The 15500-nt window shown below is 38.9% G+C and overlaps 1 protein-coding gene across 2 annotated transcripts in view; it reads left to right on the forward strand.

The window, feature by feature from the left end:
- Nucleotides 1–2978: 2978 nt before the first annotated feature.
- PTPN21 (protein tyrosine phosphatase non-receptor type 21) overlaps nt 2979–15500 on the forward strand; it is a 34663-nt gene continuing 22141 nt past the window's right edge. For both annotated transcript variants that reach the window (XM_065751451.1, XM_065751460.1), the window contains exons 1-2: nt 2979–3465; nt 6356–6726. In XM_065751451.1, coding sequence (XP_065607523.1) covers nt 6547–6726 — 180 coding nt within the window. In that variant the 5' untranslated portion in view covers nt 2979–3465; nt 6356–6546. The remainder of the gene's footprint in view (nt 3466–6355; nt 6727–15500) is intronic.

Raw genomic sequence — 15500 nt, forward strand, 5'->3', positions numbered from 1 at the left:
GGCCGGGGCCGTCTGTGCGCTGCGCCCGTGTCCCGCGTCACTTCTGTGGTGCCGGTTCAGCAACACAACGCAGAGATCAGCACATAACGTGTCTTTTACAAGTAATAACGCTGGGAGTTTATTTTACCCAATGGCAACAGCTGTTTTAATCTCTTTTGCATCACGGCTCCTAATATAAACCAAACATAATACAGAGGTGGCCTACGCTAATTAATGCTAACGATCTGAGCTGTTCACCTGACCATTCTTAAAGCATACTGGTGTTACAATGAGATACAGTGAGTAACAAATCACTTCAACTATAACATTCCTTTTTGCCCTTTGAGAGACATATTTAGCTCTGTTTAGATTTCAAATAAGTTATACTTATTTGAATATATACTTAAACTTCATTGCTGCAACAAAAAAAATGTTCTGAAGGACACTAATCAGAATTAAATTTATGACATCAACTAATTAGTTTACTTTTCATAAAAAATATTTTGTTCCAAAAAGAAGTGTATTTTATTAATTATGACAGAAGCTCGCCGCTTCAAGTTTAGTGCTGTATGTTTTGGAAAACTGACGTTATTTTTCATACAGTGAAACCCTATAGCATTTCTTACTTACTAGAACATTGTTCAACATTTTACAGTGCCTTGTCAGTAAAAATAAATCTTTCAAATGTGTAATTTCAGGTTTCAGGCATGTGACAGACAGTGTGTGTGCTTATTTTTCTAGCAGCTTCCGCCTCATTTCTTCTTACCTTTGAGAAACAAGTAATGATGTATGGATACCCAGCTACCTCTTGGTTTTTCACGGATAAGGAATGGAAAAGTGGCAAAACAGTGAGGTCACAGTCACAGAGAGTAATAAAGTGACTTTGTTTAAAGAAGAGCTTTAACAGTGACTCATAGAATCAGACATATTTTGTCTCTTCAGTTCATTAAGTCACTATTTTGTATGGCTAGCGAGTAAATTATTTTTCTACAAGAATTCTTCATTGTTTCAACATCCTGGGAGTAGCCCTTTGAATGGTAGTTTGGGGACTATCCTGTATTTTATTATAACTCTCCATTAGTCTGAAGAAAATACATGTCTACATACCACTTTTCTGACAGGGGAGTGGCTGATTCTGCTTCCCTCTTTTAGTCTGTAAAGACCTGATGGAGGACAAAGTTCTTGGAATCTGAACAAGGTGAATGTTTGCAACAACCTTCACCCTGTTGACAGGGCATTACTCAACCCAATCGGCACAAACTTTTCCGTGCCCTTTTAGAATAAGGGCTGCAATATTAGTCTCTTCTGTAGATTCAAGGAGAGCAAAGGGAACGTGAGTATTTCTAACTATGCATGCAATGGAAGTATAGACTGGGAGCAGAGGGGGAGAAGCAATAGCAAAGCGTAGTGCCCTGAGGCAGTCAGCCCACGACTTATTAACGTCTGTATTAGAGATCATCATATGCTCATGGACTCCTTTGTCACTGTGTCCTATCTGTTAGAGGTAAAACAGCTAACGGAGAACTGATGGGGCAAAATATAGGATGTAAAGGGCAAAATGCAGAAAATACAGGTAAACACAGTTAGGATACAAACTAGGATTTATAGAAATAAGAAGCCATGGAGTTTAGGAGTAAATGTTTGATGAGTTTCAAAGGAGAAAATGTAATCTATGGAGAAGCCTATGGGTAATGTCCTACCTGTATTTAAATAATGTATCCTTTTTTATGAACATTCAAAGAGAAAATACAGGAAGAAATAACTGCCACATTAGAAAACTCTAATAATGTAACTTCCAGGCAGGGAATCGGGCAGGAAAATGGTGTGATCAAAATTTAGAATAGAAAATGAAGCAGATAGGAGAACGCAGACTTTATTTCCAGCATGAATTGTTTAGAAACACGAGGTGTTACTTTTGTTACCCTGAATCTTCCAAGTTTGGGTTTGTCATTTATCACACTGTTCAGTTTTCTCAGGCAAGTAACATTAGTTCTGCCTCCTAACAACTTTTAGAAAAGGATATCCATTTAGTTTAATTCAACATAGTTTATTTTACTCAACATAGGGCTAGTCTGAATGACTTATTCTCTTGGCCTATAGACTGTTCACCCTAACTATGGCTTATATTTGGGAGGAAAAAAAGAGAATTCTCCTGATAGGAGGAAACCTGTTGTGTCTGAGAGAAATAACTCAGAAGAACTCATCATAGTACACAATTGCCTACATATTTCAGCTGCGATTAGTGTACTCTTCAGTAGCACTATGTTTGCATTGCAGATCTGCAAGTTAGACTTGCTCAGACAGTAGCATGTTTGCTTTATCTTCTTCCTCATCCCTCACCTGTTTCAAGTTTGTATATGCTTTTACCTGGCTCATACAATGTGAAGAACAATAACATTCTACATAGCATACAATTGTTTACTGTATATCTGTATAATTTTATGAGTATTTGTGGGGAAGGGATAGAGCCCCCTACGTGAAGATTGACTTCATTAAATGCTATAAATATTAATTCATTCTCGATAAGAGGGTTGTTATTAAAGACATACCTTCTACTGAAGCCTTTGGGATTTTTGATGCGTGAGGAAGAGCTGAAGGATCAGTCTTTAAGCCTGCATTTTCTTGCTGTATGTATTACCAACAGCTGAAACTTTGCAAGGACTTCTGCTTTTAGCTGCAGGTATTAATGTATGTGCATAGATCACTTAGTGGAGCACATAGGAATTAAACACTAAAAACACTTCCAAGCTGTAAAATAATAATAATAATAATAATAATTGAAAGTAATAACAGATTTTTTTTTCTTTTTTGGTAGGAGATTTGCCTCAATTGGAAAGGTTTAAAATAAACGATCATATGATTAAAAAAAGCGAGGATTGCCTGCTATTTGTTGTAGCCCCTATTTCTGTAGCAGCCCGCAGCCAGTGAAGCAGCTGTTCATTGCTGACATTCTCCCTGCCAGGCATTCCAGCTCTGTGAGGTAATGGGCTGCAAGCATACGGGCCTTCGCTTTAATTCTTTCGGCGTATCCTTCCGCATGGGTAGAGCGAGGGGAACGCCTCCAGGAAAAGAAATTAAATGCACGCACACACGGGCACAGAGACGGACGATTTGAAAATATTCCAGAGAAGGCGATTTTGTGCTCGCACGGCACAGCGCGGCGTGGAGAGGCTGCCTGCAGAGCTGGCTGGCGCTGGTTTGTTTTGTTGCGATATTTCCTTCCACCCCCAGCTCTTTACCCAGTGGAATGATACCCAGAGCAAGTTTTTTGAGACAGGAAGTGAGGAATGTTTTCACTATGAGTGATCTGAGAAGAAGGTGGGTTAGCCGAGATAGCAGCTGTGCGGTGCAGGAGGAGCACAGTAAGGCAGTTCCCAAGGAGTGCAGATGAGATGGCTCCGCCAGAAGACGTCTCGGAGCACTGTGGCTTTTCTTCGGCTGCACACGTGTGAAGGGAGGCTCGGCGTCTTTGGATCGCAGCAAAAGGTAATGGGAAAACGGCAGGCGCAGGAAAATGTGGAGGGTGAGCACAGCTGTGTGCGGGGTTTCCAACATTTACTTTTTGAAAAGTAAAAGCTACAGAGCTCTGTGCTTCTGGAGGAAGGAGAAGTTGGAGATGCGCGCTTAATGCAGTTCTTTTAGTCCAGCAGCCAAGTCAAAAATTAACTGGTAAAACAAGGGAAGGGTAGAGCACTCTGATTTTTTTTTTCTGGCTCCCTAAATCTCGCACAAAACAAAATATGTACTTCGAGCATTTAAAATTATAGGAACCTGATTCTTCTGTGTGATGTTGCAGTTTTATTTCATATGCAGGCTGTTTGAAAATCTTCGTAGAGTAAAATGCTTGTTATTTAGAGGAAAGTGGGAAGTGGGAAGGGTAAGTAAGGGGAAAATATATCACAGCACTTTGTAATTGTGTTTCAGTCATGAGCAAGTTACTGTAATTTCAAGAGCAACTATGTTTGTGTTGAAATATAAGCTACTAAGTTTGGCCGCGATTGACGTTTTTACTTGTGCGGAAATCCCAGGCTTGCTAAATAAAGGGTAGTTGTTTTTGAGAGTCACCTGGGTTTGCAGCTTCTGGCTGTAGTTTCTGTTTGCTAAAGTAGCTTTGTCACAATGCAGATGTATCCCAACTTAAAATTATGCAGAAGACAAATACCAGAGCACCTGGCACTGCTGATCGCTCCTGGTATGTTCTGAAAATTCTGACCTAAGCTTCCTCCTTATGCCAGCATTGCTACCTGTATGCATAGAGAAATCACTGAGATTGGAGTCTGACAAAAGTCAGCATTAGGTGCCCTGTGAATTTCGTTTACCACTGCTTCCTGATATTTCTTCCACGCTCTTGGGATACCTTTCCTAAGGGTCTGATGGGGTCATAACGGTTTCAGTCTTTTATGTTCTGTCTGTAAAACTGAGATGAAAAACAGCACTGCAATTGTGATTGCAGCCTTCAAAAAAATGAATTGGCTTCTCACGTTGCTGTAGCACCAGAAGGAAAAAAAAAAGTGTAATTGTGCACAGAATGTGTCACAGAAGTGAGCTAAGGTCATTCAGCCAAAAGTTTCACTGGCAGGAATAAACCCAGTGCGAGATTCTGCTGGCAGCGGGAAGGAAACTAAAAGCTTCTGTCCACAGAGCATTCCCTGCATGCTGCTCTTCGGGGCTGGATTTGGAGGATCAGTGTACAGAGCAAGTAATCAAGTGAGGAGACTCTGCCCGTCTCTAGAATTTTCAGGGAAACTTGTTGCTGTCAGTTGTTACTTATTCTGTGGCCACACCCAAGAGTAATTGAGTCAGTGTTTGGAAAATATATATATATATACACATACTTTTGGGGGGGGGTTGGGGAGGGGGGGAGTTAATAAATCAGTAGAAGTGAATCTTAAGGTTTTAGATGACATCTGTTGAGGATGGGGACCAAGCAGAATGGTAGAACGGCCTCCAGCTTATTAGAAGCATGGCCCTGAAATGTGCTTCTGGTCGTTCTCTGAGTTGCAAAGATGTCATCGAGGAAAAATGCCTTGCTACACCTCAGGCCTGCAGCCTGAAAGAGTGGAGCACGGAGCCTGGTGGGGGCATTTCCACTCAGACAGCCTGGTTGGGTGGAGTAACGTTGTGTGCTGCTGTCTGGTTGCGTTTAAACCTTTTGGTGCACTGAGGAGGTTACCCTTTCCCAGATAAACGGATATATTTATTCTTATCTGAGAAGAGCCCTCGGGAAATCAAACCGTGCCTTTTAAAACGCGTTATTCCTGTGGTTTGTTGTTTGTTTTATTTATTTATTTGTGATTAAGACTCTTATTTCCGAGAAGCGCGGTGCTGCCGCTAGAGGTCCCGCGGCGGCTCACCCGAACAATGCGGCCGCGCCGTGTGCTCGGGGGCCGCCGCCTGGGCACGGCCCATCCCGCCCGGGGCGGGGGGGCTGCCTGGGCCGGGAGCGGCCCTGTCCTGGTGCCAGGTGGGCATCGAATTGTGTTATCGTGTTCGGGCCGCCCTCCTGAGGCCGACCCCCGCCCGGCTGAAGCGCTTTCATTTGGGTGGTGGCCCCAGCGCCCAGGCGCGCTGCTGCAGGACAACCTGCGTTCACCCAGTGCCGTTGTTTTCCACGTGCTACTGAAAATCAAAACCAGTTAGGCTGGGGCACAAGGGGTGAGACAGAGCTTGGAAGAGGGGAAGGGCAAAGTTAGCGTCTGGCAGAGCCGACGGGAGAGCAGGCGTGAAAGAGTTTGCAAAAGAGGGCAAACAGGCCTTTATGCTTGAAAAAAGTGCCCCTTTTTTCCCAAGGAAAAATTAGAAAATAAATAGTTTACAGAATTAGCATACTGTGGTGTGAGGCAAACCGTAACCTCAAACAGCACACAGCGCTTTAACGTAAGAAATAATGGCTCAGCGAGCTGCAATTCGGGGAAAATTAGAAGAATTGGATTTTAATTGTCGGGTAGGAAATGTCTGAGGTGTGAGGTGTAGTGCCTCGCTTCCTGCCTTTCTTTGGGGCTGGCTCTTGTGTTTTATCCAACAGATAGCAACTGAGGCTGCACGTTGCTCTGAAATAATGCCTGACTGCTGGTTTTGCTCCTAAAAGAAAAGGCTTTCCTCAGCATTACGAGTACCATAGGATTTTCTAGAGGTCTTTCATTTAAATACCAATTCGGTTTAGAATTGCTTCTTATTTTAAGGCCTCAGTCATGTTTAATCAAGACATTCTTTCCTTGCAAGTTAAAAAAGACACACACGCACAAAACTTGCCAAAGACCAGTATTGTATGTGGAAAAACCAGAAACTCTGGTGCTTATTTGAGTATTTGAATGCATAATAGCTCTGAAAATTGTTTTTACTTCATATATATTTTTTCTCTTTTGCTTCTTACTAGGATTCCAGTGGATGCCCCTCTACTTGTATCTCGGTGGAAAACTTGCTTATCTTTAATGGATACTGCTGCTGGTGGTTGATTTCTGGAGACTTTACAGCTCCTTACTCTTTGAGAGGAAACTTCTGCTTTTCCTCTCTCAAATCCCTGGTGGTGGTAGCTTTTTATCACTAACCATCGGTGTGGGAAAGAAGATGCCTTTACCTTTTGGGTTAAAATTGAAACGAACTCGACGCTATACAGTATCCAGCAAGAGTTGCTTGGTGGCTCGGATCCAGCTGCTCAATAATGAATTTGTGGAGTTCACTCTATCTGTGGAAAGCACGGGGCAGGAAAGTCTGGAAGCAGTGGCTCAGAGGCTTGAGTTGCGGGAGGTAAGTGAACTGTTGAGTTAAGGTATGGCTTTGTCTCTGGTGATAGATGAGCTTTGTGGTGAAACCTGACCATTTGGGGCAGTCAGCTTATCTTTTGGAACAACTGTTGTGTGTGCCCCTTGTTTCTTCAGATCTGGTCTTGAGGTTGAATTGGATTGATCCAAAACCGTTGCAAAATGTACCTTACAGAACAGGAGAGTGCCTAAGGCAACATGTGAGAAGTGGCAGTGAACAGAAGCTTAGAAAGACAAACAAAGCCACAGCAGTGGCTGTTTTTAAATCTAACTGTGCTGAAAATGTAGTTTAAAAAAACACACACACACACACAAACAAAAACAAACAAACAAAAAAACCCAGAAACCACCACCACATACTTTCTGCCTAAGTAACGTGGCTAAGAATTACTGAGAGACATGAGATTTTAGATCCCTATAGATTAGGACATGAAAGAGAATGTTATTTTGGAGCATATATTTCTGATGGATCAGTGCTGTGAAAAGAACCTGAAGCACTAAAGCGATATGTGTGCTGGTGACTATTTCTATCGTTTGATCACATATCGCAGACTTGTTTGCAAGCAGTGCCTTTGAACATGCATGTGGTCATTCAGATCAGTGTCTGGCCTCGTGGAGAAACTTGGTTTGCACTTACTGTAGCTGTATAATGTCTTCCCCCTCACCCCACAATTTCTTGCTAGGTATTTTTAAGTATGCTTTTGCAACTGAACTCTTCTCCCACGAGCATGGTGATTATTCTGAAAACACTGCTTACTGTACATTGCATGCACTGCTGGAGAATTTATCAGTAGGAAATGCTCTGTACAGTCAGTTGTTCTCAGAAATATATATATTTTCCCTGTTTAGAGAATAATTAATGAAAAGAATGAATCCATTCATCTCTGGTTTTTTTTTACTGTGTATGTTTTCTGTCCCAATATGCTTTCTGAATTGTCCAAATACTCTTTATCTGTACAGTCATTAGTGAGAAAAATGCAATTTTGTGGAGTGGTGCAACTTATTTTTTCATGCTCTTTCTAGAAAAGGGAAAATCTAATTACTCTCATAGTCTTAGAATTTACTTAAAACAGGTGTAATGTGTCTAGAATTCAGTTGTGATTGCATGGATTTGGTCAGTTTTACCTATGCACTTTCAGATGGCACTGCTAAGGCAATAGAAGGTAAAGAACTGAACTATGTTTGATTTGCAAAATGCGAAGTCTTTGTCTTCCTGAATGATGACCACTGCTTTTATCAGTCGATTTACCAGTATACATGATGTTTGTTTGTTTGTTTTCCCCAGCAATTCATTATCTCTCATTGGAGCTACTCCTAAAATCTGTTTTAAAAAGCAAAGGTTGGCAATTCCCCTCAATTAAGAGTCATATATCAGACTAAGGGAGTTGACACCACACTGCTCAACTCAGAACAGATTCTTTTGGTCATGCATTCTTGCATGGATTATTTTGGCAGGAAAATGTGTTGCAATAAAAGGAAATGGAAAGCAGGGATATAAATTACTTTCCAGAGCTTGCCTTCAAAAAATGTTGTTTTGCCTCTAAACAGTAGGATTTGCCAAACAGATACAGGGATCATTTCTGACTACTTTCTTAGTATGAGATTTTCAGGAAGATTGCTCAGCATTTGCTTATATCTGCAAAAACAGTATTAATCTTTAATACTGTGGGATAATAAGTACTTTCTCTAAGAGCTCATATTTTTAATGCATGACACACCTTTTAACATGTGAATTGAAAGTGTTAAACAAGAAAGTGCGACTATTTAAGCACTGAGATTTACCTCAGATATGAAAATGGAGGCATGAGCCTCCATTACTCTATATGGGCTATGTAGTTTTGATGTACAGCCTCAAAATAATTCATTGCAGGAGGTATGAGTGGAATCTCAACCTATTTACACACTGAAAGGTAAAATTTATCTTGGTGTAACCTGTAGTTAGTGAATTCAGTGAATGAATTGATTGGTTTCTTAGTGCTGTACTATCTTTTAAGATATTTGTGTTAACAGATCATACTTGAGTAATACTTCAGATTATGCAATGTATAGTTTAACATTGATTTACTTTCGTAGTTTTTTTTTTTCCAATTAACAATGTTCATTTTCAAGTTGTGTGGACACATACTTACAATTCAGAATGTATAAGTACCTGGACAGTTTTATTTTGTTACTGAATGGCAAGCCTTGCAAAAGAAGTGAAATGAGTCAATTAAAGTGAGGGATAGCTTGTATTTTGTCCTGTGAGAAGAATATAACCAAACCTGATGTAAAGGAGAAGCTGTATTTGTTGTGGAAAACAGTTATGAAGTTGCAAGTTGTGAAAAAGGGTTCAGAGGTCTGATTATGAACTAACTAGAAAAGTATGTTTAATACTGTGTGTGTTAGGTATAGGGCACAAGAATACAGATTACGTACTTGAGAATATAAAAACGTTTTTATAAGTGTTAATGCAATCAGATATTTATAGGATATTTGGCAAATGTTACAACTGACTTAGCTCTTTTGTCAGATTTTCTTTTAATTCTGTTTCCCAATAACATTTCAATACCAGAATAAAGGAGCAAATTCTCTTAATGTGTGCATGCAGAATCTGACTTCCACACAGATGTGTGGTACACAAGTACAACAATGACTCATTAAAAGAATAGAGAGCTTCTGTGTAAAGTGTGTGTGGTGTACATGCAAATTCCCTGTTTGTTTTGGACATGAGTGGGAGAGAACAAATCAAAGTTATCCAAATTCTGAATAACTCGGAAATTCTGAAACAGTGCTTCTGTGTTTTTGTAAAACTTTGTTCTGAAGTCCAAAGTATCAGCTCTTGTTTGGAGAAAACACGTGAACATTCCTTTAATTCAGTGTGGTGGTTTATTAGATGTTTGTTTACAAAGGTAAGCAATGTTCTGAAAGTAAGACCATGTGCAACTATGAGCACTCCTGTATGTGTATGTATTAGTAAGTGTACTGACTAGCAGATAAAAGTTGGGCTAAGTAATGATAGAGGAATCACTAACATAGTTATGTTTATGCCTCATATCAAATTTTTACTAAATACTGGCTCATGTTTAAAGAAATAGAACAAGAAGTGCTGATCACTGAATTGTTAATGGCTGCCTCTCTGAATGAAGTTTTGCTTTATGTTAGAAAAGGGAGATAAACTATCATGGAGGGATGCATATAAAAACCTTCAGAATCTTACTAGTTCAAAATGTGACTTTCTTGAAAAACAAAATTGACTTCATCTAAAGCATGCATTAATTTTAAATGTGCTGAAATAATGATTTAGGCACCCCGATATGCAGAGGGACATAGCACTCTGAGAATCAGTGATTACCCTCAGTGTAATTACTGCAATGTTTTTTCTGAAGGAAAACAGCTGTATGTTCCAGTGTAAGATTTGCTCTCCATCTTACTTATTATACTGAGCAACACAAAATTAAGATTTTTCCATGAAAGCCTTGGTGGCAATTAGGTAACACTGCCCCTGATATCTCTAGTTTATTAATAAAGTTAGGTCAGAATTTGAATGTACCACTTGATTGTGTCCTTTCACTGTTGCAATACCTGTGAGTTGTGGTATAGTTTTATACTAATTTTAACAATTAAGATTTTTGTTAGTTTTGAAGCAAGTATGTTAGTTTATTGTTCCATATTTTTAGACTATTTTTACATTTTGCTTTTCCTAATTGTGAAGAATTTCAGAATTGGGAATGTAATGCTTCCTTTAGTGTTGGTGCTTTGTAAGGTGTGAGTCAGAAGCAGGTATGTGAGTTTATCCTTTTTGGAGCCTTGAACAGATGTGGGAAAAATAACACATTTTACAGAAAAAGAAAGTACTTTCTGTGTTTCCTGGTTATATTAGCCAATAGTTGACCTGTTTCTGCAGGAGATTAAAGTATGTCTGGATGTGGCTTAACATCTTCTATGTGCTGTAAGTTAAGCTTTTCTTCTTCCTGAATTCTTTTAGGTACCTTGCTAAATCCTCCTGACGGGTAGATGCAGTTGAAAACTTTGTCAGTGCTAGAACAAAAATAGTCAATAAAGCCAAAGTACCCTGAAGTGTGTAGCTTCAAGTGAGGGGGGGGGGGAAAAACCCCAAAAACAACTGAAGAGGTTTTTATGAGGTTCCACAGCCCTCCTCCTTGTTCTGCAAGCACTGCTGGATGTCGAGGGCTGCAGCTTTCTTTTCAGTGGCAGATACGTGGCAAGGCTTAGAGTTTTCTTTTTTTGACCACTTCAGGGAAATCTTGAATTTTGCACTCTCGCCAGTCCAGGATGATCCAAAACCAGTCCAGGCTTCTCCACTAGAGACTGGGAAGATTTGTGAGGGGAGATTTCTGCTGTGATAAGAAGAAAGTATCTGGATAATTTTTAGTGCCCTTTGTCTTCTGTGGTATTTAATGTTGGACGTAGTGTAAAGCCTTTGCTTGATATCTGGCAGTTGTGCATAGCACAAGATTATTGAGCCAGTTTTGAAAGCAGTTTATTTGAACAGTTGTATTCTGAAGGCAGGAGCTGTTTTGTATCCAAGTATAAGATAAAGTGAGACTCGGTGGAGTCCCTGGGCTAACTGGGATTTTCTTAGTCTGGCTGCGATGCTTACGTTGAGACAGTGTTTTCAGCATTCTCTCCAAGAAAGTTGTACAGTGTGTTGTGTTCATACATACCAATATAAAGACGGAAAAACACCCACAAAAGTGTGTTTGTTTTTTTTTCTTTATCTCAGGATCTATAGAGAATAATTTTGTAAAAGACAGCAGTAATAGTGTTTTTCAAAATCCTAGGAAATAAATCTTTTTTCTGGTGTGTTATGCTGCTGAGAACAGAAAGCCACAACGTACTTTGGGGATGCAGAGCAGCTGCTGCTAAGCTCAAGTGAGAATATTTACACACTTGATATCGGACATATACATTTGTCATTTAGATTCCTTTTCTAGACAGTGTAAATTGTGGCAAAAGTAGACCCTGAGATTCTTTATTAAAGTCTTTGTGTGTAGTGCTAATCAGAATAACTGGTGTGTATAAATTTTTTTTTTAAAGTAGAGCCAGCATGAAATTATGTTAGGGACGAGACTGGTTCATTTTAAGGAAAATAAAATGGAATATGGCTGCTAATTACAGCCAGCTAATACCAGGTGGTACAAGGTAGAAGGACTACATCATTGATTCAGTATCAAAGGAAATTTGAGGATGGAGGTTTGATGTCTCCTTGGGATACTTCTTCCATTGCTTGGCTAATCTCATTGTGATTTTTTTTTTCCTAATTTGATTTGAGTTTCCCACATTGCAGCTTGTGCCCACTATCTCTCACCAGGGGTCCTCACTGGAAGTTTTTAAAAATAAGCATCTGGCTCTGTCTTCTCTATACCCTGCCCTTAGGTAGCAGAAAACAACGCTAAGATTTTACCTGAATATCTTCTTAAGGATAATTAACCCTGTGAGATTAATACTGGGCTTTTCTTTGTGTTCTTTGACTTCTGTATAAAAATATCTAATGTTTCTGTCTGTAGCAGCAGGAAGCATCTAGGTTAGAAAAGCAACTGCAGAAGTGTTAAGGTACTTTTATTTATATTTGACTTTCTTCAAAGGGATTGGGTGATGAATAAGTCACTAAAATAAATGAACCTCAAAATAGTGTTAATCTTAACAGCTTAACATATTTTAGGAGTTATGTCACTACATTCTTTTTAGAATTGGGTGCTGTCCCATGCTACTAATAATAAAAACATTTATAATGAATAAAATGGATTCTATTTTAATCAGTGAAAATATTCCAGAGCACATAAACTACTCTGAAAATTCACAGGGTCGAATTATGCCCTTGAAGTCAAGTGAAAGGATTGTGTAGAAGTCAGAAGGCGGGTTTTGGCCTATAGCATTTACTTTGGCTTGTATTAATATTTACTTTTGATAATCCAGTTCGGAAAAGATTTTATGGGAAAATAACATGACAGAAAAATCTTAAGATATATATTCTGAATTCCAGAGTATATTTTAAAATATATAAACATTTTTCTTAGTCTTATGCCAGTAACATCTCAGTTCTGTGCATGGGTAAGGAAAAGTGGTCGGTATTGTATAGAAATGGACCAGCACAAGTAATCATCATGGCTCAAAAATAGGCTGTGCATTCAGTTTATCCTTCAGGTTGTAGAATCATGAGTACCTGCATTTGGAGGGTATAGAAGAGCAGTGCTGTTACCAGACATTTCAGTTCATTCTCTTCTTTCTGTTACAATTCTGTGTTTATTTGAAGCTTATGTACATCAATGCTGCAGTTGAAACTTATTCAAAGTGTTGCTTAGAAATGTTTGGCTGGTTTCCAGAAGCCTTTGTGATATCTTTTCCAGAAGCCTTTCCGCTTTGATGGTATGCTTCTACAGACTTTGTTACCTGTAGCTTTTGGTGTCTGCTAGGAGTCTGCTCACATCCAGTGGCTGCTGTTGATGTTCCAGGCTGTGGTGTGGTTTAACCTTGGGCTGGCTAGCTGGGCCAGCACAGGGGACTTTATTTCCTACTTTAGAACCCAGGATGGATTGTGAGGGATACTCTTTATCCTTTTTTTTTTAATCTTTTTACAGTGTGAGATGTTGCAGTGAGTGTAATATTTCTTCTTCATGGAGTGTTGTGGCACCGTTGTTAAAATTCTTAACATCTTAAGGAGTCGTAAAGTGTGAGGTGACATGGCTTACCATGCACTGGATTTTAGGGATGGAGGAATTTAAACACAGAAATAAAAGCCAGCATTTTCCACGGCATCAGCAAATTTGGTGCACTTCAACTGAGAAAGTTAGAATACAGCATTTTTCATAGTGTTTGTGTTCAGAGCCATTTTTTTTTCCTTGAAATTAGAAGTGTTTGACCTCTTAAATTTCATGTTTGATTTTTAGAATTCTGAAGTGAGGAGCACACAGCGTCTGCCTGAGAAAACTTTTTTTGTCCATGAGCAGTTCTAATTTAGTTTAGTGTTTGTATTACAGCCTGTGTTTTTTATCAAATGGGACTAGAACTGTGTTAGAACTTGCAGAAGCCTAAGTGGACAGCCTGTATTCTAGCATGTTCTGTCTTCTTCATACTGATTTTGTAATTACGTTGATTGATCACATTAATTTAGTTTGTTTTTAAGCACTGAGAAAAAAAAAAGTCACTTAAAATGCATTGATGCTAATTTAGAGAGGGGGGAAGAAGTATACTTTGCCGGTAGATTTAAGAAATACTTGCTAAATGTGAAAGGAACATTATGCCTAAAAATAGCTCTTAACTTCACAGTTATTACTAGAGACAATACTTTTACAAAATAAATGGTATTATGAATGTAATACTATACGTTGACTTCTGTGTCCAAAATTACTTAATGCTCTGTGCTGGTACAGAGAATTGACTTCATTGCTGTCCCTACAGTCTGGTATGGAGCCAAGCTGTGATTGCATGCACGTAACAGAGCTGTAGGGAATGGAGTGCATACCATGAGGCTGGATCCTTCATCTCATTTAGATTATAAATTAAGAAGATGGACCTCTATGTGATTTTTTTCAAACATACTTGTTTTCACAAGAAATTACTAGAACACAGCTTTGATACTACCAACTCTCATTCCTCAATACATTTTAAATTTGTAATCCAAAGCATCAAAATGATAGTTTCTGAGGAAAATAATAAATATTTTTCCTTGAAAAGTAGATATCTTTTCCAAGTTTAATTCAGGAAAATTATTGAAAAAGAACACGTTATGATAAATATTCCTTTATTTTGTAAAATGTTTTCTTTAATAGCTTTATTTTGTACAATTTAAAAACATATAAAAACATAATTATGTAAAGAAAAATGTTGGATTAAAGGTGTTGGTGTTTCTACCATTTCAATAACTTGTTTCCATATGAATGACCTTGTCTTAGCTGATGCTTCATTGCATTCCCTTATCTATCCAGCACAATAAGAAAATGTAATTATGATTTCTAGCTTTTCAGTGATAATGACGGTATTGTTTTTCACTGCATGTCTGCTTGATAATTCTGAACTGAGTAGAGTAAGTGCTGCAGGAGAAGAGGAGAGAGATTTTCATTAGTTCTCATACTGGAGTGATATATATTTGAGTGAGTGACTCTGCAGTGTTACTCGGTAGAACTGTATTTTGGAGTCAGAAAAATAGTCTAGTCCAACTTTTTTTTCCAAAGTAGATCATACCTAATCAAAGTTAGATTGTGTTACTCAAGGTGTTGTTCAGTCAAATCCCTGGGAAGGGCATCCCTCAGCTGCTCTGGGCAATCTCTTCCACTGGATGTTGTATTTTGTAGGTTTTTCTTGTGTGATCAGGAGTTGCCTGCTTAAGCAAGGTAGATTGCTGCTCGTTTTCTTGCTCAGCAGAATTAACCATATGTGCACTTTCAGGAGGTAGTTTTTGACCATTTGTCCTAAGCCCTTTTGTCCTTCAGCATCCTGTGTGAGGAACCACCGGTTCCTCAGACAAGCCATACTCTCCTCTCCCATAGTCCGTTCTGTTTGTATATCTCACTTTCTTTAATTTACTCATTATGCTTAAATGTATCGTCTCAACCGAGTCAGGGACTGCTTGCAAATAAAGACTAGATTTGGTAGCCCTTATATACATAAACTGTTTATCTGGACATAATACCTGGGTTTGATATTAAAATGTTCCGTCCCTCCAGTTCTCTGGCTTCTCAATAACCTGTAGCCTTAGGATCTTATATCTTCTATTTGTAGGTAGCAAGACTTCCATGCATTGTATTCTATCTAATGTAGCAA

This window comes from Cyrtonyx montezumae, unplaced genomic scaffold (genome assembly GCF_038088225.1).
Source record: "Cyrtonyx montezumae isolate F1298 unplaced genomic scaffold, pur_monq_1.0 scaffold_10, whole genome shotgun sequence".
Taxonomy (NCBI): domain Eukaryota; kingdom Metazoa; phylum Chordata; class Aves; order Galliformes; family Odontophoridae; genus Cyrtonyx; species Cyrtonyx montezumae.